The sequence below is a fragment of the Lissotriton vulgaris genome, chromosome 7, assembly GCF_964263255.1.
Source record: "Lissotriton vulgaris chromosome 7, aLisVul1.2, whole genome shotgun sequence".
NCBI classification, from domain to species: domain Eukaryota; kingdom Metazoa; phylum Chordata; class Amphibia; order Caudata; family Salamandridae; genus Lissotriton; species Lissotriton vulgaris.
Window position 1 is genome coordinate 1,271,174,536 of NC_141695.1, and position 25,892 is coordinate 1,271,200,427.

Genomic DNA, 25,892 nt, shown 5'->3' on the forward strand with positions numbered 1-25,892 from the left:
TAAATTTGCGGGGGTTGGTATAAAGTGCCCTATTGTAACCGCCCGACCAAGGAGCCAGTGATCCGTGCAGAAATTGGGATTGTTGTGAGGCTCAGATACCCAGCGATTGACCACGAGCAGTTGGGATGCCTGGTAATAAAGTTGGAGGTCTGGTAAAGCGATGCCCCCATCATAGCAACCCATGGTAAGCTTGTTCATTGCGATGTGCGGCGTGTGACCCTCCTATAGCAGTCCCTGCAATGTTCCATCAATCTGGGAAAAATAAGAATCCGGGATCCAGATAGGTGTATTCTGTAGAACATAAAGAAAGCGCGGCAGCGCCAACATTTTGAAAAGAGACGCATGTCCGAGAAGAGTGAGAGGGAGAGAGCGCCATTGCCCGTGTCGGATGGGTCCAAGCAAGTTGCGCTCGTAGAAGAGATCAGGGTTAGGAGTGACGAAAATGCCCAGATAACGAAAGCCCCGAGGTGCCACTGGGATATCAAAACCCAGCAGGCTCGCCGGGGGGGGGGGACCCCATAACGCGAACATCTGAGATCCAGAATGGGCGCCAAAAATATGAAGGATGTGGAGCACCCGTCGCAGCGACCGCGCAGCGGAAGCCACGTATAAGAGGATATGACCTATTGTTTTTTTAATGCTTGTTTCAAGAACCGTCTGGTTTATAAAGGGTGGAGCTTCTGGTTTGATAATACCTGTATCAAAAAAACATGGCTGAAGCTTGTAAAAGAGACCGTCTTTGGAGAATGGTAGGCCTTCAATTTCCCTGCAATAGAAATTGGCATACAAAATCAGTAGTTAGAGAAGATTTCCCACCTCTGGCATACTTTAACCAACTGGACATTGCTAACGTCGACTATTTACAGTTCGTATGCAGTTTGCATGTAACACTGATTCATTTGATAAGTAATATAATTAGAAAATATTCTTTTTCAATGGGGTAGTCTGTTTGACTGCGGAACACAACAATTTTGTAGATCAACATTTTCTTCACGTTTATTTTTAATGTTTATAATAAAGGACCAGTCTGTTTGTAATTGTTGTGCATCCGATAAAGACAAAACGGGTAACTTCCAATTTCAGTGTAATGCGCTTCCAATGGGTACGATGCGGTATGCGTGATCTCCATATTAATATTCACTGCTTTATTGTAACATTTAGAATAATCACAGTGAATTAATTTTACAATTGGAAAACTGTGGCCGGAAACTAGAATTGCTCTTTTTCAAAATGCCCACCAGGTTAGTGGTGCTACAAGTCGGGAAGCAGCTATTTACTCTGACCAGGTTAGTATCTTATCTATTTCATTGTTAAAATTGTCATCGGTTCAAGATTGGACTATTGCAACGCACTGTATGCAGAGCTCAATAAGGGACTGATCCAACGCCTCCAAACAGTACAGAATGCGGCAGCAAGATTTGTACTAGACATTCCCTGCTCTTCCTCTGCGACACTAGCCAGAAAGAGCCTCCACTGGCTTCCGATAGAGCACTGTATTTCCTTCAAAATCATTTGTCTAGTGCATAGGGCTCTGAGAGCTGGAACATCTGATGGGTTGGGATCACTTCTCCCTGGCTATGCCCCCAGCAGATGTTTACGTTCATCACAACTGAATCTCTTGGTGATACCTCGGACTAAGAAGACTAGATGGGGAGGAAGAGCTTTCTCTACAGTTGCCCCTCGTCTTTGGAATGCACTCCCCTTGGAGCTTAAGTCCTTATCCTCACTGCCCCTCTTCAAAAAGGCCCTCAAAACATGGTGTTTCAGGAAAGCCTACTAGTAATTAGCTCTCTGGTTATGCAAACATTTTGGTTAGGCACCTTGATGCCCATTGGGCCGAGTACGCGCGTTATAAATTTGCTTTCATTTCATTTCATTCATTAAAAATGTTTTAGATGTAGATGCAGATGACGTAATACTTTATAAGAGCCACTATTCTTGTACAATGGGTTACTGATGCTTATATTGGCCAATTTTCGTTCACAAATGGTAGTAACACTCGAATAATGTGCCGCCCATCGTGTATCGTGAAAATTGGGCAGGGGCTGTGGCACAAGGCGCATTTCGGGCGCAGACGGGCTTGCCTTTGGTGTGCCACCGGCGCGCCCACTGCGCGGACGCTGCTTCCGGATTTATATAGAAAGTTAGGGGGGAGCCAAGAGCCAATACTAGAGCGCTAACCTTAGGCAGGTCCGCTCTTACAGATGGGCAGCACGTTAGAGCTCAGGTTGTCTGAGCAAATGTGCTACAGTAGGTTTAAACAAAGCAGTTTAAAAACAGTGCAAAATCAGGTTTTTTTCAATTTCAACACGTGCGAACCCACCACCCACTGGCAGTATTATATCCGTCAACTAACCAATCTTTGCAGGATAGTCTCTGTTTATACAAATGGGGATGACATCCACGTGTGGATTACTGCATCAGAGAGGGCCTGTAAAGTCCATAAGGTCCCCCAGAGGCAGTGGGCAGATATCCTGTGGCTCTCCTTCGCAAACAAGGGCACAGACAAACTTTTGGCAGTTTGAAAAGAGGATACAGACAACTGCAAGATCTTGAAAGAGGCATTTATTGAAGGGGTAGGCCTCACATGTGAAGATTACAGAATTAAGTTAAGAGATGCTCAGAAAACCTATTCACAAGACTTGGTTGATTTTATTGACCGTGCAGTTAAGACTCTGGAAGGCTTGATACATGGTAGTAATGTACATAACTATGATGGGCTGTACAATTTGATCATGAGAAATCACATACTTAATAACAGTGTGTCTGAAAAACTGCACCAATACTGGTGGACTCTGATCGGACCTGTCCCCAAGAATTGGTAAAGAAGGCAGACAAATGGTCTCATAGTGGGGGTGACTAGAAAAAAAAGAATAATTCTAAGTCTCAAGAAAAAGATGGGGCTAAATCTAAATATAAAGACAAACATAAAAATCTTCTTCAGACCAAGGAAAATCTTCTGTGGGTAGGTCCAAATCCTTCTCTCATTCTTACAATAACAACAATAAACCTTGGTGCTTTGCTTGTAAGACTAAGGGACATATCTATCAGGTGGAATTTGTCCTAAGAAAGGCACCAATACTGCTACTACTTCCCCTAGAGTCCCGTAGCCCTGGTAGCAGTATTACATCCAAGGGTGTGGCTGGGTTCACCTTGGGTACTGCAGTGGGCACCGGCCTAGTCAGAGTGACCATTGAGGCTTTCCTGGTATCAGAGAGTGTCATTGACCTTGCCACCTTAGCTGCCTGGCCTCCTAATATGAGGCACTACAGACAGCATCTTCTCATCAATGGTATGGAAGCTAAAGTTTACAGGGACACAGTTGCCAGTGTCACCATGGTGTCTGAAAAACTGGTGCCACCTGAGTAAATGTTTCTTGGGCACACTTACCAAGTGACTAATGCTGATAATATCACACAGTGCCAACCCAAGGCAGTAATTAACCTTTGCTGGGGGGAGTGCAGTTCCTAAAAAGATTGTGGTATCCTAAAACATTCCTGTAGAGTGTCTTATGGGCAATGATTTGGAGACTTCAGCATGGCTTGAAGTGGAGTTAAGGACTCATGCAGCCATGCTTGGTATCTCTGAGAGTGCTTTGTGGCAACTAGAGCACAGGTCAAGAAACAGGGAGGTCAAGGAGCAGTGGAACCTCAAATAATGGCACAGACTGCTACCAAGAAGAGAGGTATGAAGGGTAAGAAATTATCTTCTCACCAGACTTCATGTGAGGATCAGTGTTCTCAGGAACATGATCTTGCCCCTCTTGAGGGAACTGCCTCAGAGGAGCTTGGGCCTGACACGGCAAAGCTGATTGGAGCAGAGGGTCCCTCCAGGGAGTAATTGAGTCTAGAGCAAAAATCCTGCCCCTCTTTTGAAGGCCTCAGACAGCAAGCTGTTGCAAAAGAGGCAGGGGATGTAAGTGGATCCCATAGGATTTAATGGGAAGATAGATTACTTTATTCTGAGCTAGGGACCCCAATACTGGTGCTACCAGGAGGTTTGTTGTTCCTCAGAAGTTTAAGGAATTTTTCTTCACCCTGGCACGTGACATACCCCATGTAGGAAATCTTGTGCAGAGAAAAATGTGGGACAGGCTTGTTTCACATTTTCACTGGCCCCACATGTCTGAAGATACCAAAGAACTTTGTCGCTCCTGTGTCACCTGTCAAGCCAGTGATAAGTCAGGTAGCACTAAAATGACCCACTTAATCCCACTGCCAGTGGTTGGGTTTTCCTTTGGGAGTATAGGGATTGACATAGTTTGTCCCCTAAACTCTCCAACAGCCTCTGAGAACAGTTATATCCTGGTGTACCATGCCACCAGATACCCGCAAGCTATTCCCCTTAAAACTACTACAGCTCCAGCAGTGGCCAAATCCCTCTTAGGAATCTTTTCCAGAGTGGGTTTGCCTAAGGAGGTGTTGTCAGGCAGAGGTACAAACTTCATGCCGGTCTACCTGAAAGCCATGTGGAAAGAGTGTGGATTAAATTACAAATTTATCACATGTTACTTTCCACAGTGCAATGGGTTAGTTGAAAGGTTCAACGAAATCCTCACGGGTATGATTATGGGACTATCTGAAATGCTTAGAAAGATATTGGATATCCTATTACCTAACCTTCTTTTTGCCTGCTGAGAGGTTCAACAGAAGGGAGTGGGTTACAGTCTATTTGAACGTCTGTTTAGACATCCAATTAGGGGTCCACTTTGTCTAGTGAAGGAGGGCTGGGAGCAGCCTCTCAAACCTCCCAAGCAAGACATTGTAGACTATATGCTGGGACTGCGTTCACGTATGGCTGAGTACTTGAAGAAGGCCAGTAAAAAATGGAGGCCATCCAAGAACCACAGACATTATGGCATGACCAAAAGGCCACGGCAGAAGTAGTCCTAACCCCTTTCTGAGTTACCTAAGGGCTCCCCTGAGGGTGGATCCTTAGATTCGTCCAGACATCGTCTTCAAGAACCCACTGGTTTTTCCAGAAGATCTGTTGAAAGACTCTTCTGCTGTTGGGTACCAAACTCTGCTGCTGGAACTAAGGTAGCAACCAAGACAAGACTGCCTCTGGTAGGAAGACTTCTACTGCAACTTTGTCTCTGTGCTCTTCCAAGTTCTGCAACGTCCGTAGCTGTGCATCCTCCAGAGTCACCAAGGACTCTGCCTGCATCAAGATAACCAGAAAGAATTGGCCTTGGAGTGAAGGAGTCACTCCATTGCATCCACAGGCACCTCAACAACGATGACTGGCTTATGGATCCTGCTGTCCCACGGACACCTCTCAGCTGTACAACACAGGTGGTGATTTGTTGGCTCTCCAGGAGCCTGACCAGTCTTTCCTGCAACTTGGGAGACTGTAATCTGTCTTCAGCCAACCAGAACCAGATCCCGGTGCACCTTGCCTTATTACCATTGCTTAGGCTTCTGGTGAGCTCCAAGATGCCCAAGCCTGCCACATCTCATAGCTCCAACAGTGGCGTCCTCACTGCATCTGTAGAAAAAAAGAGAGAGGGGGCTTAACTGTTCTAGGGGACCAAGCACTATATACCAGTAGAACTAAAGTGTACCCCAAGGTTTTCATTCGCCAATTACCAATCACATTCATTCACACACCTACAGTCATGCAAAACCTCATATCCACACACCCGGGAAGATCCCACAATGTAAAGCCCCCCTTGATTTTTTTCTTTTTAAATCTTTTTATTGAAACAAAACAGGTCCATCAAAAGACACATCAGGTAGTAGTGAGAATGCAGTGGTATTTACACAGTAAATGAGTAGAAAGCACCAGCCATTAATGGGCAGAATTACAGTCTGCCCCCAGGTCGTGCCCCAACAGATTGTAAGTGGGTCTGCTAATCCGTCCCTCCCTCTCCTCCTGTCCCCCCCCTCCTTGGCCAAGGCCTAGATTTTTTACCCAAATAAGCTCACTGAGGTTGGGTTACAGCGCGTATAGCTACTAATAATTTATTTTAAAAAAAGAGTTTACGAAAACAATATTAAATCTTTAAAAACATGAAAACAATCTTCTAACTGCTGGGAGACTGAACAATGCAATTTCATTACCATCTAGTTAAAAACATCTCATAGTGCAAATGCTTATCATAATATCACAATCTATTCATAGAAACAACATCATAAGAATGGCTAAAAAGGAGGAAACCCTAACAACACAAAGAAAGTTCCATTGTTAGACGAAGGTCCATATTTAGCATAAATGGGAGAGACCCGGTGAGAGCCTTGCTCTTATCCTTAGGTAATTACCAGATGGATTCCTTTTGTATCAAACTGGCGTTGACGCGTTTTGGTGGTAACTACAGATTTTAAAGACCACCTTCTTCAGGAAAAAAAGGAATGTTCCGGGAAATTACTCCTCCATCTAAAAAAACATAATCCATGGATATATGAATCACTCTTGGGGTGTCTTTCAGAACATATGCGTACAATTAACATTACAGTTTTGTCTACCCTCTTCCTCCAATTACATAAAATTGAATTGAAAGACATTCTTATTGTACCGCAAGTAGTTCTTGGGTGCCATATATTCTTTGTAAAAAACACATTTTGTAGTAGCATATTCGCTCCCCAACATCATATTCCAACCCAATGAAAAGCACCACTTTGGCTGATGAATTTCCTACATTCAGAGATTTGCAATGTCATTAGTAGCTATACGCGCTATAACCCAACCTCAGTGAGATTATTTGGGTAAAAAATCCAGGGTAATTGTCAAATGAAAACCTAGGGGTACACTTTATTTCTACTGGTCCTCCCTGCATCTCCTGCGACTTGGGCCTCCATCTTGTGTGCTTTGCCAAGGCCTCCCTGCGACTCCTTGTGCCTGGGAGAGGGGAGTCCTGGGGTTTCCATTGAGTCTGCTGGCTCTCCTGCATGCTGAGGGCCAGTCCTGTCTTACCATTGCTGGGTGAGTTCCTCAGACCTTGCTGGTCTGCAACACAGCATTTCTTTGTGCAACATATCTGTTGCCTTTGCCAAGGTTTGTTGGTGGTTTTTCTGGCTACTGACCTTCCTGCATCTCGACAACCAATGTAGGACAGCTCATGGATGCCTTCTGTACTTCTGCAACTCTGCCTGGGCTCCCCAGCTGCATATTCAAGACTTCTGTGCTATAGCAAAGTACCTCTGACAAGGGCTGACATTGTGTTCCTGCTCCACCCAGACCCCTCTGGGTGGTTTGGACTCTGTCCCCTCTCTTTGCAGGTACTCCTTGTCTGGAATCTATGTCTGGATTCCACCAACCTGGTCCACGAGACTCTGTAGCAGCTGGACATCCAAGGTTCCTCCTTGACAACAACAGGCGGTTCCGGCACCACTTGACACCTATGCCCCCAAGCTCCCTGGTGTAGGTATCCTTGTTCTCTGGGAATACATGGGTAGAGGTGTCCTCCAACCTTCCAGTTTCCTTGGGGTCCTCTGGGAAGGGTGCTGAATCCGTAAACCCTCCACTGCTACTTCCCCATATTATCGTATGGACACTGACCCGGGGTATCACATCCGCATGAGGGTGCCTAGCAAAACTTAGCTACTTAGCTGTGGTCGGTCCGTGCTAGCCTAGTTCTTTGGGCAGTAGTCCTGTTCTGGTTGGACTTGGCCCCTTTTTCAGGGTCATCCCTGAACTTTTTGCCTTCCTCCTGTACTTTATCTGTCCTGTTTTTGTTGGTTTTATGACTCTGGGCACTTTACCACTACTGATCAGTGCTAAAGTGCATATGCTCTCCCTATTGTAAATTGATGCATGGATTAGTGATTCCATGATTGGCTGGTTTGGTTTACCTGTCAGACCCTAGTACAGTGCACCAGGAGTGCCCAGGGCTGGTAATACAAATGCTGCTAGTGGGCTTGCAGCACTGGTTGTGCCACCAACATAAGCAGCCTGTAAAAGTGTGTCTAAGGCTTGCCATTGCAGATTGGGCAAGTGCACCCACTTGCCAGTCCCTAAACCTTCCCTTTTCTTCATATCAGACACCCCAATGTAGGCCAAAGGGCAGGGTGCATTGTAAGTATAAGGTAGGACATGCCCTGGTGAGTGTGGCATGTCCTAATAGTGAATTACAGCCATTTTTGTTTTTCACTATTGCATGGCTACTTGGTCTCCATAGGCCAGCAAGGGCAGTTAGATTATGACATTTTATAATCCTAACTGATTCCGGGAACATGGTAGAAATTGGAGTTTAGTATGCCTGAACTCAGAATAATAAAATACATCTTTTAGTAAAGTTGGTTTTAACATTCTGTGTTTAAAAATACTAATTTTAGAAAGTAGGTGTTTTCTTGTTTAACTATCCAAGCCTACCTCTGCTAGGTTGTGTATTCCTTGTCTGGAGTTTGAGTGAGAGGGCTGGGGGAGTCTGCCCAGTGATGAATAGAGAGATCTGCATCTAGATGGGCAGGAGGAGTTGCACCTGGGACCTGAATATGGCTGTGCCTGCCTTCCGTAATGCCGGCTCCACCCCCTGTGGTGCGTCTGATGTCTCTGCCCTGCACTGTGAAAGGAGAGAAGAAGTCAAGTCAACAGAGTGCTCCAAGGCTGTGCCTTTCCTCCACAATGCTGGCTCCACCTCCTGTGGGGCGTCTGATGTCTCAGCCCTGCACTGTGAAAGGAGAGAAGGAGCCATGTCAACAGAGTTCTCCAGGGCTGTGCCTTTCCTCCACAATGTTGGCCCCACCTCCTGTGGGGTGTCTGATGTTTCTGCCCTGCACTGTGGAAGGAAAGAAGGAGTCATGTAAACAGAGTGCTTCAGAACTGGTTTGGACTAGGCAAAGGCCCCTCTGCCCTCAGAGGACAAAGGATTTTGTGGCATAAGTACTGGGATCCTGATCCCAAGAATTTAGATCACTTTTGGACTGACAAGAAGAAACCTATACTGAGGCGAGGAACCTGAAGAAACTGAGGAGCGATTATCCCTAAGCTGAAGTGCTGCTTGGGGGATTGGCCTGCAGTAGTTGCCTGACTGCAAAAGGAAGGAGTAAGGAACTTTGTGTACTTTATTTCAATTTGTAAGGATCTCCAATGGCTTGAGAGAAGAGCTTGCCTTCTGCTGAAGTCTCAGGGACAACAGACTTCAACCCCTGCTCCCCAAGAGTTCCTTGAAAGTGCCTGCTGCTGTTTTGGGCCTTCTGAGGAACTGCGTGTCGCAAGGAGCTGGAAGCGCGACTCAAGAGGAAGAAGCGTGTCACCGTCGCAGCCTCTGCCGTTGCATTTCTGAACAAGGATGTCGCCTCTATAGCTGACGCATTGCACCGCATTGAGAGAAGCGCCTCGCACCGAAGAAGAAACGTGTTGCCGTTGCATCTCCGAACAAGGGTGTCGTTGCTGTAGCTGACGCATTGCACCGCATCGAGAGAAGCGTCTCGAACCGAAGAAGAAGCATGTCGCTGCCGCAGCCGCTGCCGTCGCATCTCTGAACAAGGATGTCGCTGCTTTAGCTGACGCATTGCACTGCATCGAGAAAAGCGCCTCTCATCCACGGAGAAGCGTGCCACCGTTGGAGCCGCTGTCACCGCATATCTGAACAAGGGTTTCACCGCTGCAGCTGTTGCATAGAGCGGAAACGTCTTGCATCGAGGAAGAAGAGTGTCGCCGCCAAAGCTGCTGTCGTCGCATCTCTGAACAAGGGTGTCGTTTCTGCAGCTGACGCTTTGAGCCGAGATTTCTCGCAACATCGGAGAAGCGTGCCACATCTGGAAGATCTTCACGTCTTTATTCCTTTGCACCAGAACTTTGCCGCATTTTCATCTCTGCAAAACTTTTGTTGTGGAAGCGTAACGTATTGTAAGGTACATTGACTTAAAGTGTCGCATTTTAAGAACTGAACAGAACTAAGCTAATACTACCATTTTAAGTACAGTATTGTGTATTTTTGTTGTTTGTGGTCTTGTGTTAAGTCTATATAAAGAACACTTATTTTTTATATAAAACCTGTTTGGTGTCCATCTGTAGTGTTGTCACTTGATTACTGTATGTGGTCACAAATGCTTTACACACTGCCTCTGATATAAACCTGTCTGCTCGTGCCAAGCTACCAAGGGGGTGAGCAGGGTTTATTTCAGGAGTGTACCCCCCTTACCCTGACTAGAGGCAAGGGTCCCTATTTGTCACAAGTGCCTGCCTGTGCCAACTAAAGACCCCCAAATCTAACACTTAGTATATGGATTGTCCCTCCTATAGGAGCCCATGTATTATATGTGATTTACTTGCCTGTTTTGAAATATATTTCTATGTGTATTGATGTCTCCGGGTAGGAGATATACCAAAGTAGTTTTAGTGTTGGTGCATAATAAATGAAAGGAATTTTTCTAACACTGGTGTCGTTCTTTCTTGTGTGTAGGCTTGACTGACTGACTGTGTGGTAATGTACCCGCTTGACATACTCCTGAAAAAGCCTTAGCTGCTCTGCACACCTCCCCCTTGGAAGCATTGGTTATCAGGGACCACTACAATTATCACTAAGGGTTGCCTGGACTTAGTGCAGGGTGCCTTACCAATAGGTGTACACCATATACAGAGCTAGTCTCCTACACCAAAGATTCTCAAAAAAGGAAACAGGAGCTGTGCCGGCTCATTCTCATTGTACAGGCATGGCGAGACAGTATTGGTACACCGAGCTGCATCGCCTATCAGAGTGCTCTCACATTCACTTTCAACTGACAGAGGACCTCTTCTCCATGAACCAGGGACAAGTGGTTCATCCACAGATTCACACACTTCATTTATCAGTTTGGCTCCTCACCACACTATGGGGCTCATTAGGATGGCGGACAGCCCTGCGTCCGTCCGCCACCCCAGAGGAGGAGGGCCCGTCCGCAGGGGCAGCGGCGGTCCATCCGTGCTAATTAGGATGTGACTGCCACCCTGGCGGTCACATCTTGTATTTTTAACATTGCGGCGGGTGCTGCTTGAAGCAGCACACGCCGCAATGTTAAAAAAACATGTTTTCCTTTGCGGGCACGAAGCTGCAGGCACCGCTTGGTGCCTGCCGCTTCGTGCACGCAAAGGCAGGGGGGTACCATAGGTACCCCCATGTGCACCCCCCACCCTCCCCCTTCACCCCTGGGGGCCCGCAACGGGCCCCCAAAGAAAAGTCTATGCCTTTCCACGGCGGAAATGCCGCCGTGTAAAGGCATAGGACCGCTGACATCCTAATATTGCTGGCGGTGTCTGATAGACACCGCCAGCCATGTTAGAGCTTTTCCTCCGCGGTCGGAAGGCGACCGCGGCGGAAAAGCAGCGGACGGAAAAAAGATCCCCCAGCCATCCTTATCTGGCGGGGGGTCTTTTTTCAGTCTGCAGCGGTTACTTCCGCCGGCCCGGAGGATGCAGATTAACTGCAATCCTAATGAGCCCCTAAGTTCGAAGCTCTAACAAATTCTGAGGAATGCAAGTCAATGCTTCACAAAACTCGAGCTCCTTCTACCCTTAAGTGCCACTTGGCAAAATGGAATAGGTTCTGTGCATGGTGTGCTTCACAGTTGTATCATCCTTTTTCCACCACACTGGAGCAGCTTTTACCATATCTCCTTCATCTTGCCAAATCAGGCCTTTCCCATTCATCCATAAAGGTACACTTGGCTTCCATTTCCAGGTACAGACTGCATTCTGGCCTCCTGTCATTGTGATCCAACAAGCTTATCAAAGAATTTATGATGGGTCTCTTCAGGGCTTACCCACCTATTTAGCTTTCTCCATTGCTTTGGCAGATAAACACTGTATTATCACAACACATTAGATCTTGATTCCAACCTATTTACAAGAGCGATCTGAAATTCCTATCTTGGAATGTCTCTTTCCTCTTAGCCATCACATTTGCAAGGCGCATCAGGTGAAATTCAGGCTTTCACCATAATGGAACCTTACCTCCAATTCCTGGGGGACAGAGTAGTCCTGCGCACTAATCCTTTATTCATTCCCAAAGTTACTTCATCATTTCATGTCAATGAACCAGTGATTCTGCCTTCGTTCTTTCCCAATACTACTTCAACGGCAGAGAAAGCTTTACATTCGCTGGACATTAAGCGTTGTTTGAAATTCATTTAGTAAAGAACAAACAGGCACATGCATCAAGCGATTTAGGAATCGCAAACGGTGCGAATCGCAAAATTCGGCCGTTTGCGATTCCCAAATCACTATTAGGGATGCATCATCCAAAAAGTGAAGAAATCGCAATTTTTGCGATTTTTTAAAGTGCGATTGCTTTTAAGGAATCGCAATTTTGCGATTCCTTAAAAGCAATGCATGAAACTGAAAAAAATTGCGATTTCGCAATTAGAAAGAAAAAATTACCATGAGGTTGGACCTCATGGTAATTTTGCGAAATGTTAAAAATATACAATTTTGTGCATTTTTTTAACTTTCATGTTATGCACACACATGCCCTTAGGGCATGTGTGTACACAACATATGTGCATTGTTTGATTACAGGGGTGCAACAGGGTGTCCTTTGGACACCCCTGCACCCTTGAAATCGCAATCTCAATTTGCGATTAGCTAATTGCGAATCGCAAATTGAGATTGTCTTCCCATTCATTCCTATGGGCCTCTAGGCCCATAGGAATGAATGGGAAGGGATTCCTTAATTGCGATTCGCAAAATGCTAATCGCAATTAAGGAATTCTAAGGAATCGCAATTTATTTAGCGATTTCTTAATGCATAGGCATTTGCAATTCCTTAATTGCGATTCCTTAAAAATCGCAATTAAGGAATCGCAAATGCCGAGATTGATGCATGTACCTGAAAGACTTTCCGTAAATCAACTCAGTTGCTCATCTTTCTTTACCCCTAGAAAAGGACAAGTCTTAGTTAGCACGGGCTAGGATTACTAGCTGGGTTGCTTCAGCTATACTCTAGTGCCACAAAAAAGCAGGACGTAGACTACCTGCAAAGATGAAGGCTCATTCCACTAGGAAGGTTGCAACCTCCTCAGGCCTGTTCACAAGAGTATTTCTCCTGAATATCTACAGGGCAGCGACAATGGTGAACACCCGCACCTTTACTAAGCATTACTGCCTCAATGACTGGAGTAAAGCAGATGTAGCAGTCGGTCACGCAGATCTACAACAACTCTTTTCATAAGGTATGCTACTGTTCTGTTCTAAGCTGTTTTCTTCTGTTATACTACTTAACTACTAATTTAATTATGCTGAATGTATGCCTCTTCTGATTTTATGTAATTTCACAGAAATGTAACTGGCTACTCGTAGTCAGTGGTTTGTCATTGTGGGATAGTTCGCCTTCCCTCCGTCATTAGTGTTGGATAATGCTTACTAGTCTGATTCAAGCATGTGAATCTATAAAAGACACCATAATGGAAAAAAGCAAGTTACTTACTTGTACGCTGTGATTCTCCAATATTGATGTCTTTGATAGATTCACATACGACCCTCCCTCCTCCCCAGTCGAGCTCACTTTTTTCTACCTCTATTGTAGTTAGTTTACACTCGTGTTTGAAATCTGAGGTATGATGGCTCTGCAGGGGATGAATGTTTCAGGGTCACAGCTTTCATTGGCTAAAGTTTGGATGTTTTAAAACAACGTAAACGAGTTTCAAAATACTATTATTTTTCAATGAAGTCAATGCTAATGCTTTAACATTACTATTGTTACTGCTACCGTGGGACTCCCATCTTGACGACGGGGAAGACTCAAGCATGTGATTCTATAAAAGACATCGGTACTTGGGAACCACAGTGTGCAGGTATGTAACTTATTTTTTATGTAAATCAAATAAGCTATTTGTAAATCACAGAATTTCCCACATTGGTTAGCATCTTGAAAGCAATATATAGAGCAAAAGATTATGACCAGTATCACTAAGTGTTATCAAAATGCCAACAAGACCATTCCAGGTAGACCAAAGGCACATTCCCCCAGAGCCTTGTGAAAAACATTCAAATCATTGAGATTTTCAGAGCTGCCTTTTGGACCTTGTGTTCTATTTTTGTCAAACACTACTGCATTGATTTTCTTGAAAGGGTTAACACCTCGGTGGGTCTTATCTCTATGCAGAACTTCTTTGTATGATTACAATCTCACCTTTCGCTTCCTGTTCTCCTACCTCCAGAAGAGAGGGATGGCTTGCTAATCTAATCTTTCTAATATTATCAAAGAATATTCCATAGAGGAGAAGTGTGGCTCACTGGTTAGAGGAGGCAGACCTGGAAGCAGAGGTCAGCCTGTGACCAGGGTTCAATTCCCGGCTCGGCGGGGTCTTGAGTCCTAAAATGTCCATGGACTCGACGATTCTCGCTTCGGTGCCTACTCCATTCATGGGTTCACACTCTGCGACTCTGGGCAATAGCTTGCTTAATCTCCACAATGGCCCCTCGCGGCGGGATGCCTGGCTTTCACCTTGCGGATACCCTGCCAGGGTTATCTCACAGGGGAATACCAGGACGGGTTCCCTAAGCAAGCGCTTAGAAACCGCTCGGTGATTTGCGCTATATAAATTCCTGTACATTTACATTTACATAATGGAGAAAACCTAGTTCTCCCACTAGTTTAAATTCATCTCTAACTTCTTTGAATTTATAAACAGAACACTCCCCTCCCCGTCAAACCAGAGTAAGTAGGGTTTTATTACAAGTGGCCTGAAATTCCCAATAGGCATAGCAAAGACAGTATTGGCCCCATTGGGACTCAAAAGATGTGTTAAAAAAATTGAGAAAAACATGAAGGAATCACAAATATTTACTCTTGTTGTACCCCGTTACCTTGCAATCAGAGTAAATCCCCCAGTCTTCAGTATTACCGATGCTCCCATTATCTGTCCAAGTCCAAAGGGGCAGGGGGAATACTGGGCCATTTACCCACCCATTTTATAATGGGTACTTTCAACATTAAATGGTGGGATCAACACTCAGTTTAAAAAAGGAAAAAAAAGTTTTCTTACTTCAAGCATTATGGAATAATTTGCATAAATGAAATTGTAAAGTGCTCATATCTCACATGTACTTAAACATGTGTTTGAATTCAAAGAGGAGATTTAGGACCTGATTTAGAGCTTGGCAGGTGGAGTACACTCTGTCAGCGTGGCGGAGGACATTACCTCTACCACCCTGTTGGGCTGTCATCTACCAGCGGTCATCTGTACATTGAAGGAAACTGCAACCACGGTGATTCCTTTCAATATACTAAAAGTTTGTTTGAAGTCCACTGTCGGTATTGACAGCGGGTAACCATACTTTTAACTTTTTTTCCTTTTTCAGAAACAAACTCCCACTTTGGTAGTTGTTTTTAGAAAACCAATATGCTAATGACCCCCAAACCCTGGGAGTATTTTTCCGGGATGTGTGGGTTATTGTTTTTATTGCTGTCCCTCAATGCCAGTTTTTACCTGGTTGTCACATACAGTAAAAAATAAACATTACACTGTCCTAAATTGGGTGGTCGTGTAATTCTCTTAATCTGAAAGCCCCCAGTCTGTCATGCAGTCGGAGGAACTATTCAGTCGATGGGGCCAACAGGGCTCAGTTGATGAAATACTTAAGGTCTCCCTGTCTCTGTGATGTGAGTGGGCAGAGGGTTTGTGGATAGGTTACCGTTACCCTGTCACGTTTGCAAAAGAGTACCCTGCCCACCAAACTCTAATTCAGGCCCTTAGTGACTTGCCTGTACATTGTGTCATTGTTGACATTTGTTACCGTAGGGCATTATTAAAATAGTTGCTAAAAATCAGGTACAGGATACTTGATATTTCGGTTTGAGAGTGACAGTAACGCACAGAAAATTAAGAATCATTGTTGCACTAACTTGGAATGCCCATGGCCTGGGACATAAAATAAAACGCACTGTAGGCTTGCAATACCTCCGCAGACACAATCCTGATATAGTACTAATTCAGGAAACATATCTCAAGGGCAACACATGTAAGGCACTCGACAGAGTTAGGTACAAATTAGTGGCACATGCAGGATTTACCTCGGTGTCGAGAGGGGTTTGAATCAGATGGCACTCCCCTTCTTAGTGGGAAGAACCTGGTGCAACCAGATGGGTAGATACGTGGCAGTCACAGGATGATGGGAAGGGATGGTCCTTAACGTTTGCTCAGTGTATTTACCACAGAGACTAAACACGGCCACTCTGAAAGACCTGGGCGCAATGCTGGTAGATCACCCGGACGGAGTATTAATAATGGGGGGAGATATGAACGCAACTATAGACCCAGAGATGGACAGAATAACAACTGCGAATAGAGAGAGGGCGCCCAATGCATTGCTAAATTTCGCCGGAGCAGTGTATCCATGGAGACTACATAATCCAGAGGACAGGCAATATGCATTTTATTCGGCCCCACACGGGTGGTACTCACGACTAGATTACCTGATGACACAAGACATAAATGCACACTGATTCAAGGGGACAGAACACAAAGCGAGGGAATTTAAAATCACTCTCCAGTAGAAATACTATTGAAAGGGCCCACAAGAAACTATACCCTACCCCCCAGACTAGACATGTGGCTTTTTCAAGATAAACAGGTCCTAGAAAAAATAGGTGAGCATACAGATCAATATTGCCAAGATAATGCAGGAACAGTAGACTTGGCCTCTGCACTATGGGAGGCATGCAAGACGGTGATTGGGGGATTTGTTCAGGACATAGTGGGAGGGAAAAAGAAGAAACAAAAAATCCAACATGATCCGCTAGAGAAAACTATTATACAATTGGAAAGAGAGGCAGTGGGTAATAGTGAAGCTGTGGCACATGCCAGGCAGCAAATACAAGTTAAACCAAAAGAAATAAAAGATACAGTTGAATAGGCCGCCAAGAAATCTGCAAGAGCAACCCAAAGGCGACTGTATGAAGTAGGTGAAAAAGCAAACAAATTGTTGGCTTGGTTGGAAAAAAGAGATTAGGTACGGAGTTGGGTTTTGGAGATACATACTCAACAATCGGAGATTAAAAAGACGCGCAAGGAAATCGCCGCAGTGTTTGCGGACCACTATGCGGCCCTATACAAACCCACGTCCACCAGAACGAGGGAGGACTATGTGGAATTACTCAGAGATATCCGGGTCGCATGCCTGTTTAGTGCGGATAACAAAGCGCTGGATGAGGAACTCACGACAGAGGACATAGCAAGGGCGTTAAAAGACCTACAATCAGGTAAAGCAGCCGGCCCTAATGGTGTACCTGTGGAACTTTATAAGGGGGTTGGCCTCGAAAGTGGCCCCTCATATGTTAAACATGTACAGTGAAGCTCTTAACCAAGGCGAGCTACCAATAGACGAGAGACTAGCGACTGTAGTGGTGATCCCGAAACCCGGGAAACCACCAGAGGATTGTGGATCATACCGACCAATATCACTACTAAATGTGGAAGCTAAGGTACTAGCAAACGTTTTTGGCTAATAGGTTAAGTACAGTCGTCACATCGGTGGTACACCTATATCAATCCAGGTTCATGCCACATAGGACCACTAGACTCAACCTGTGGTGATTATATGGAGTGATGCACACTATTAAGACTAACTCGGACGAGAATGCTGTACTACTTTCCTTGGATGCACGGATGGCATTCAACAATATAGAATGATCATACTTACAGGCAGTACTGGAAAGGTGTGGATTTGGACCCGGGTTTCCTACATGGGTACAACCCCTCTACACAAATCCATTAGCGAGGGTTAAGGAAAATAGGGTGATATAAAGGACGCTACAGCTTTACAAAGGCACAAGGCAGGGCTGCCCGCTCTCACCCATGCTGTTCGCATTAGCGCTGGAGACCTTGGCAGCCTGGGTCAGAATAGACCCATTAATCTGGGGAATAAGTGGGGGTGGACACTGCTAAAAATGGCATGTATCACCCATAAAGCGATTCATCACAACACACCCAGATATCTTGCCCAGAAAATAGAAATTTCAGGAGGAAACAGACCTGCCCGGAGTGCCAATTTTCTGCTGCTGAAACCACCTATCTTCAGGAAGAAAAAACCTATGAGAGAGCGTTCTCTGGTGCAGCCCCTAGAATCTGGAACTCTCTTCCTGTGTACATCAGAAAAATTTCGAGCACTGCATCATTTAAGAAGGAAACTAAGATCTTTCTCATGAGCAAATTCCTCCCATAGGTAGGCAATTCGCAATCTGTGACTATACAGAGGGGGTGTATTAGATAACAAAACGGGAAATATATAGAAAATGACCCACGGTTAGAGGACACTGGCGGAAGGCAAGAGACAATCTAGGAGAGGAGAGAAAACAATCAGCTACTACCTCAGAACAGTATTGTTCATCAGTATTATTTGTGTCTTGTAATTTTGTAGCGGTCTTTTATCGTTTCTTTATATTATCTACCTACATTTCTGTTTTTATCCTATGCCATGTGATGTTAAGCGCTCTGATACCCAAGGGTCTAGTTTGTGCTATAGAAAACTGTTTATAAATAAATACATAAATAAATAAATAAATCTGTATATGCCGATGATATATTGCTATATGGCGCCCACCCCAGGTCATCGATAAACCAAATTATTCACCTATTCCACCTATTCAGAACCTTTTCTGGATATAAAATCAACTGGAACAAATCCCTTCTGTACGTGTTGGCTGAGACGACCCCGATCTTGCCAAGCAGCGCCAGCTCCCTAGCGATGAGAGACACATTTAAGTATCTGGCCATTACAATATCAAAAGGAGATATTAAATTCATTGAAGATAACCTGCATCCCCAAAAGGATAGACTACGCAGGGACATGCAACATTGGAGGAAGCTACCATTGATGGGACGCGCAGACCTATTCAAGATGATGGCACTGCCCAGATTCCTATATGCGCTGCAAAACACTCTGTGTAAATTTTCCCCCTAGGTTCTTTAAACAGATCGACGCAGAACTAAGGATGCCACTGTGGGATGGAGGGCAGGCTTGAATAGCCTTACAAAAGTTACAACGCAGTGTTTATGAGGGAGGGCTGGCAATTCCTGATATTAAAAAATATTACTGGGCAGCACAGCTCATGACCATCAACGAGTGGGTATTTGCGGGGAGAGAGGAGCCAGCATACAGAACTGACCATTACTAAATGGGAGAGGGAGGATACCTTGCCGCACTCTACCATCGGTGAACGAACGCCGAATTGCCTACACAGACAACACTACATGTATTGAGGGAAGCCACCACATCTTTGGGTTGGAAAGATAAATTGACTGGGCGAACACAACTCTGGTACTCCGAACACCTACGGGAAGTGGGTCACCTAAAGAGCTTCCGACAATGGCAAACAATTGGGATTGAATATCTGGGTGACATATGGAGGGAGCATGCAATGATAAGTTTTGCGGACCTGAAAGTGGAATACCAAATGTCAGACAAAGAGTTCCTTCGATACTTGCAGCTCAGGCGCCCTGGGGAGACATGTCCCTGAGCGGTAACAATTGGCAGAGTATGCTCCACTGGAAGGTAGACTGCTCATATACCCCATGCACGAGAAAGCTGTCTCACTGGTGTATAAAAAAAATTAGGAATAACTCTCCCGACCCCCTAGTAACACTTAGAGAGACGGTTTCTGCAGATACAGCTACACGTGCGCCATAGATCGTATGCCTCCAGAGTATTCCTACACCGGATTGGACGCAGCTGCACTGACTAATGAACAAGTGGCTCTGGGGAACTAGGCACCTTCTTCCACATCCTATGGGCATGTCCACAGATACAACAATACTGGAACAAAGCAATACAAGTAATGTCGGAAGTTATAAGCGGGGTGCCCTGCGTAGCCAAATGGCATATTACCTGTGTGTCGGGGAAGAGAAATGGCCAAAATACGGCAAGACATGGCTCACTACAGCGGGCATTGTAGCCAAACGAGCTATAGCAAGGGAGTGGGGTGTGAACCAACTGCTAAGTATTGTAATGGAAAGAAGACCTAGACTGGTGCTGTAGTGCCAAAAATGAGGTGTTCCAGGGGAGGGGTTGCCCTAAAAAATGGGACAAAATTTGGGGGAAATGGATGCAATTTAGAGGCCTGTGAATTAGTGGGGGGAGTTACGCGTCAAGGGTATAATGTGGTGGAGATATTCTGTATCAAAATGTACTGTTCCAAGAGAGATATGATATGATATGATTGATATGATAAGATATGATTTAAGCTGTACGTAACAAGGGATGGGGATGTGGAGATGATAACAATGTAAAAGTATGTAATTATATGTGATTAATGCACTGCCAGGTGCTGGTTATCTACTTAATAATAAGTAAAAAAAAAGAAAAGAATTATTGTTGCATGTGGTTTACTGCCTTTTTCTAAATTTAGAATGTAAGTTGTGAAGCATGTGAAACGATATTTGGAGTAAAATGAATTGTAATTGTTTCAGGCTGAAATCTTCAAGGGTACAGATGAAGGTTTCCGGCGAGCTTTGTCCACCACAATCCATCCATATTCATACAGTGCTGGGCAGATTCTCATCAGAGATGGGGAGATTAACCAAACACTTTACTTTGTGGAGCATGGACTTCTTAAGGTAGGAGAAAAGTGGTCAGATCTTGAATTTATTCTGGGTGTTTGTTTCTGAGAAGCAAAATTGAATGCTGAGCAGGCTGAACCAGCATGGAAGCCTGTCCACATTCCTGTAGGAACTAAAATATTATACTACTGGACTATACTCACCAATAGCCCATATACAGTATTCGCAAATAATAAGTCAGTCGGCAATGGAGAAGGTTCAATCGTTTATTCTGCAGATACAGGACCTGACTGGGGAGCCTCAGTCTACACGACCCTTGGAGGTGCGCAGATGAGACTGATTGCACACAAGCACAGCAAAGCATATATACGATTCACACATAGTACGATATCACCTTACTAGGAAAGATACAACTTGTCAGTGAGACAGCAGGAAGACCCATATAAGGCACAATTGATTGCTAGTAGCTGGGCCTAAGCTATTCCGGGGGTAGGTCAGTAAGGCGCCTCCCTTTCTATCTGTAGCTCGGGGAAGACAGGAATGGGCTCTGCTAGAATGTGTGCATCCCACAAGAAGGGCAGGTGTGACCTTGGGTTTCCCTAAGCTACAAACTAACGAGTAAGGCAGACAGCTAGGTCTGCCACAGTGGTTTCATGCAGAAAGCCTAATCACGTGGTTGGGAGACAAAGAAACGAAACAAGATGGCTTCGGTCATACCAATGAGTTTAGGCAGTACTACAGTGAATCACTCCTAACAATAATAATGCTATGCGAATAATGCAATGCTAACATGCAGGTATAAGGTTATATTGTATATATTAGGCCAATAATATGTATTCATCGTATTCATATCCCATCAGACGGCCCTTTTGGCCTATTATAGCCAATATAACTAATTCTACTCTACAAACACGCCCTCATCGATCTGCATTAGATCTGATCTTGTGAATCATCTGCTTGTCGACCTTGGCCTGCCGAGAGACAGTCAAGGCAGACGTTATTTTAGTAGCACAGAAAGAGCAACAGGCAGGGCCACAATGGAGACATAGGCAGCAAGTAAATATTACTCCAAAGGCTCCAGCAAGAATCATGAATATCTTCCAACCCCAGGTAGATAAAAGAGCCCAGAACCATCCACTAAGAGTCCAAGTACCATTGTTGACATGTGCTTCACTAGCTAACCGGTGTAGTTTCTGAATAGCAAGGTGAATGGTAGGGGCCGAATCAGGAATGAAAACACAACAAGAGCTGCCAATCACGCGACAGGCTCCACCCCTATCTGCTAAGATGACGTCAAGAACCATTCGGTTCTGGAGCGTAACAAGCCTCGTAGCCTGAAGCTCAACAGTAATATTGGGCAAGATCCCAGTGGCGGTCTGAACCACGTTTTCCACTATCCTCAACAGGCGTCTTATGCTACGGCTATTGAAAATCGGTCCCCAAAAAGGAGTGAGACCTTTGGAAATATCTTCAAATTGTTGCAAGGAGGTGTCTGTCTGATCAGTACTATCAGTATCAAAACTCCTAATACTCCGAATAGATTCTATTTCTCGTCTAACTAGTTGATGGGTCTTATGGTAATCAGATGGGACAATATAAACTTGGGGATAGAGAAATGAAAGGTAACACTGCCCTGCCCACCCCCAGGGAAGCCAAGTATATGCGTTTTCACCGCGCACAAAATATACGTTTGGGGGAGTAATCACAGGAGGAGTACTGAATGTATGCAGGATATATGTGTAATTACATCTACTGTTTCCTACCCTAACATGACCTCGTTCCTGTATGCAAAAGGGGGAAGTACTATTTATAATGGGGATTGGCAAAGCCTTGTCATTAGTGACATTCCGTTCCTTAAAATGCTGAAAATACATAGTGGAGTTGAAATGTTCAAAATCCTGCATTTCCTCTTGTAACCAAGTAGCATTTTCATATTCAGTGTACACATTCATACAAGCACTTGGGTCCAAGTATCCCTCTCCTCCATTTCCTTCAGCATCAAATCCTTGGTGTCGCTCTATATATTTCAGAATGGCCTCATAATCTTTTTCTGTATATATATCTTAGGATCAGCTATATAGTGAGAATACATTAATGACAGTATTTGAAACCATGCTTCACAGCTAGCTAAGTGGGATAGGGCCAAGGAGATGAACAGGTCATGTTGATGCATTACTGACGGAAGTAACCCACAGACCCAACAATTTGTCTTGTTGGTGGTGCTGTGGGTCTGATGTAACATCTCAATAAAAACATTCTTTGCATAAGTTTTTCGGTGTCTAGCCTTATGTGGGGGCAAGGAATAAAAGAGATGTTCTTCTGGGGTAGGGGTAGTGTGGTAAATAAATATTTACCGTCTGAATTTCTATGCAGTAAAGTTCAATAAAATAACTCAGTCGAAAATAAGAGGCAAAATCCGTGATATCTGAGTTTCAAAATGGGTTTTATTCCATAAAATGGAATGGTTCGAACCAGGGTATCATGTTCCTTTCACCATAAAGGATCAGGAAGGGATAGAGCATACTTTATTGACAGAATACAACTTTTATAGTTAATGCATATAATGGTGATGAATACAGAAGGCGTAACAGCTGAGAGAAATGAGATAAGAACACTTGTGCGTAACAGAAAGGCGTGCACGAGGGCGTACACAGAGGTGTGTGCTAGAAACGTCACATGAAAGTGTCACAAGTGGGTGGATACATAGTGGAATCTTGCAGTGTCAGCAGAAATCTGTAGCAAGGATGCGCGCGCAGCAGCATGACGTGTGACTGAGGTGAGGCTGGAGGGTGCAGGGGACTTGACATTTAGCACTAGAGGAAAGAGACAGAAGTCTGGCATGTCAGATCGACTCGTTCCTAAATCATATCTGATATCTTGTGTTTGGGGAACTATATTATCTAGGAGGAAAAGGTCTCTCGGGCAGAGGCTACTCTATACTGACTATTAATGCGTGCATATGTGACTACGTGTCTGCGTGTAATGCGAGGGGCCATGGGCCTACCATGGTAACAGGAGCAATGAATTACTTGCATGGAGACAGAGAGGCCGGGCCCTTTGCTCTGCAGCCGGGGAAATGTTTATCTATTCTGCTAGACTGGAATGTGTTTTCAAGGAGCTGAGCTCGGCTATACTGATAACTTGAAGGAAAAATACTGTCTTTGGCAGGCAAGCAGGCCGAGCCGGGCACCGCTCACCGCGCAGGGAGTAGGACAGAGGTCAGGGAGGCATCCCACGTTGCAGCTTTCAGGAGGCAGAGAACAGAAAGGGCTCGATGGCAGAAATCAGGGCCTAGCTCTGCAAGACTAGGAAAAACGTGAGAGTGCACCATGAAAAGACGTTGGCAAGGCATACTTAGGAACTGAATTATCGATCCATTCATGGTGGATCTGAAAGAGGACATGTTAACGTTGGACGCAAATGTATTTGCGTCTTCATAGCAGGTCGAGGAGGGAAGTTACATGCACTTTAAGCTCGTACATGGAGACGGTGGGGTTCACGTTAGGGGACACAATTGACCATAAAAATTTAGATTACCTCATTTCCTCCTTGTCCCCTACGGACCCTTCATGATATATCAATCCTCATTAGTCCATCTATTTGTTCATATAACATCATTTGCTCTTCCTTTTTCAGACGGGATTTAGAACGTGGACTGGGATGAGGAAAACATGATGTGGCGCACAAGCCGCAAATCGCCGGCCCACATTGTATACATAGGCAACAACTGAATACTATGAGAAGGGCTATGCCGAGGAAGGATAGGACTTTCCATCCCCAGGCTGATAACACGCTCCAGAACCAACCGGACCAAGTCCAGGTACCTGGATTCTGGTGTATCTGACTTGCAATCTTATGGAGACGCGTGATGGCTTTATATACTGACGGTGCGTTTTCTGGAATGAAAACACAGCAGCTCGATCCGATGACTCTACAGGCTCCGCCCCTATCGGCCAGGATGACGTCAAGAACAAGACGATTTTGAAGGACAACAATTCTCATAGCAGACTGTTCCTCTGTTAAGTTGCCTAGGGCGGAAGTAGTTTCATTTACCACTGCTTCAAGGGTTCTGGTTAAGTGACGTATTGCTTTGCTATTGAAGATAGCTCCTAAATAGGGAAAGAAACCTTTATTGAAATCTGTATATTGTTCTAATGCCGTTTCAGTATAGTCGACAATCGGGAGATCTCTCTTGTGTCTGTTAGGTACTAGCCGGGAGTTCTTATGATAATCAGGTGGAGCTAGAAAAACGGGTGGCAGAAGGAATGCAATGTAACATGTCCCATCCCAATCTAGTGGCAAACGTATATAGGCTGTATGACCACAAATGAAATAGGAATGGCGGGTAGCTTTGAATGTAGACTTGCCTTTATCAGTGAATTCGATCACAGTAGTACATTTACTATGACCTAGAGGTACTGAACCATTCTTTCTGACACATAACTCGCCTTTGACGGGTAATACTGACATAGAGGGTAAGTCTGGTCCTGTATCAGACTGAACATTCAGAATCATAAGGTTAAGTGTATAATTACCTAATCCATATACTTCATTTTCTAGATCGGTCCCTGTCCTTTGTGGAAGACCCTCCTTGTTAGGGTAACATGCTTTATGCAGAACTGTGTTCAGATTTCCCCATACCCAACTGCCTTTGTAGACTATGGACTCAGAGTCTAAGGAATTTATTAAACTAAACCATGCACCACAGGAACCATTATATGTGAACGGATACGGGAAGAGGGGCAAGACTCCCTTGTATTTCTGATAGGGAGGAAGTCAGCCACATATCCAACAATTGGTAGCATTGCTGGTCTGATGAGAATGATGTAACATACTGATAAAAGTATTGTTGCGCAGCGCAAGCCGGTAAGATAACTCATGCGGGGGTAGTTCGCTGAAAGTATGCTCGATAGTGCTGTTTGGAAAGAAATGTGCATGTATGGAAATAGGGAAATACATGTGTAGCAGCAAACTTGCAGCAATAATCGTAAGACTCAGAAAAAACATAATCAATAATGTCACAATACAATGACTACGAAGAGATTTACAATATTCTCGTTGCTTGAGCTGTTTCTGTCTATCTCTCTCTCTATTGGGATCTAGCTTGTACATGTCAGGAACCTTCTAACCGCTTCACCTAGGGGAGGACTTAAACAATTAAACTGTCTGACTTGCTAGACCTCAACTTTGAACGATACTCCTGTTGAGGAGTTTTCTCTGCCAGTGGGAGTGTTGAATCAGTCTTTAGGATGGGGCCGGGCTGGGAGTCTAACTCTGGCTGCAGTCCATTATATTTTTTTATATGACTCGAGTGGAGCCAGCCTTTGCGGCCCTCCACCTTAACGGCTGTCCTCGTAGTCAGTAAAACAAGCTTCGGTTCTTGCCAGCGGGGCTCCAGCGGACTCTTCCTGTCGAAATTTCTTACAAAAACGAGGTCCCCCGGTGTAATCTCGTGCGGCTTCACCTCGGTATTGTCGG

The 25,892-nt window shown here is 44.8% G+C and overlaps 1 protein-coding gene across 1 annotated transcript in view; it reads left to right on the plus strand.

Annotated features, from left to right (window-relative positions):
* The window catches only part of LOC147703391 (uncharacterized), a 9,287,842-nt gene that overhangs the window by 2,480,467 nt on the left and 6,781,483 nt on the right, over positions 1-25,892 (plus strand). The window contains exon 8 of the mRNA XM_086931832.1: positions 20,325-20,471. Within this exon, the coding sequence (XP_086787958.1) occupies positions 20,325-20,471 (147 nt within the window). The remainder of the gene's footprint in view (positions 1-20,324; positions 20,472-25,892) is intronic.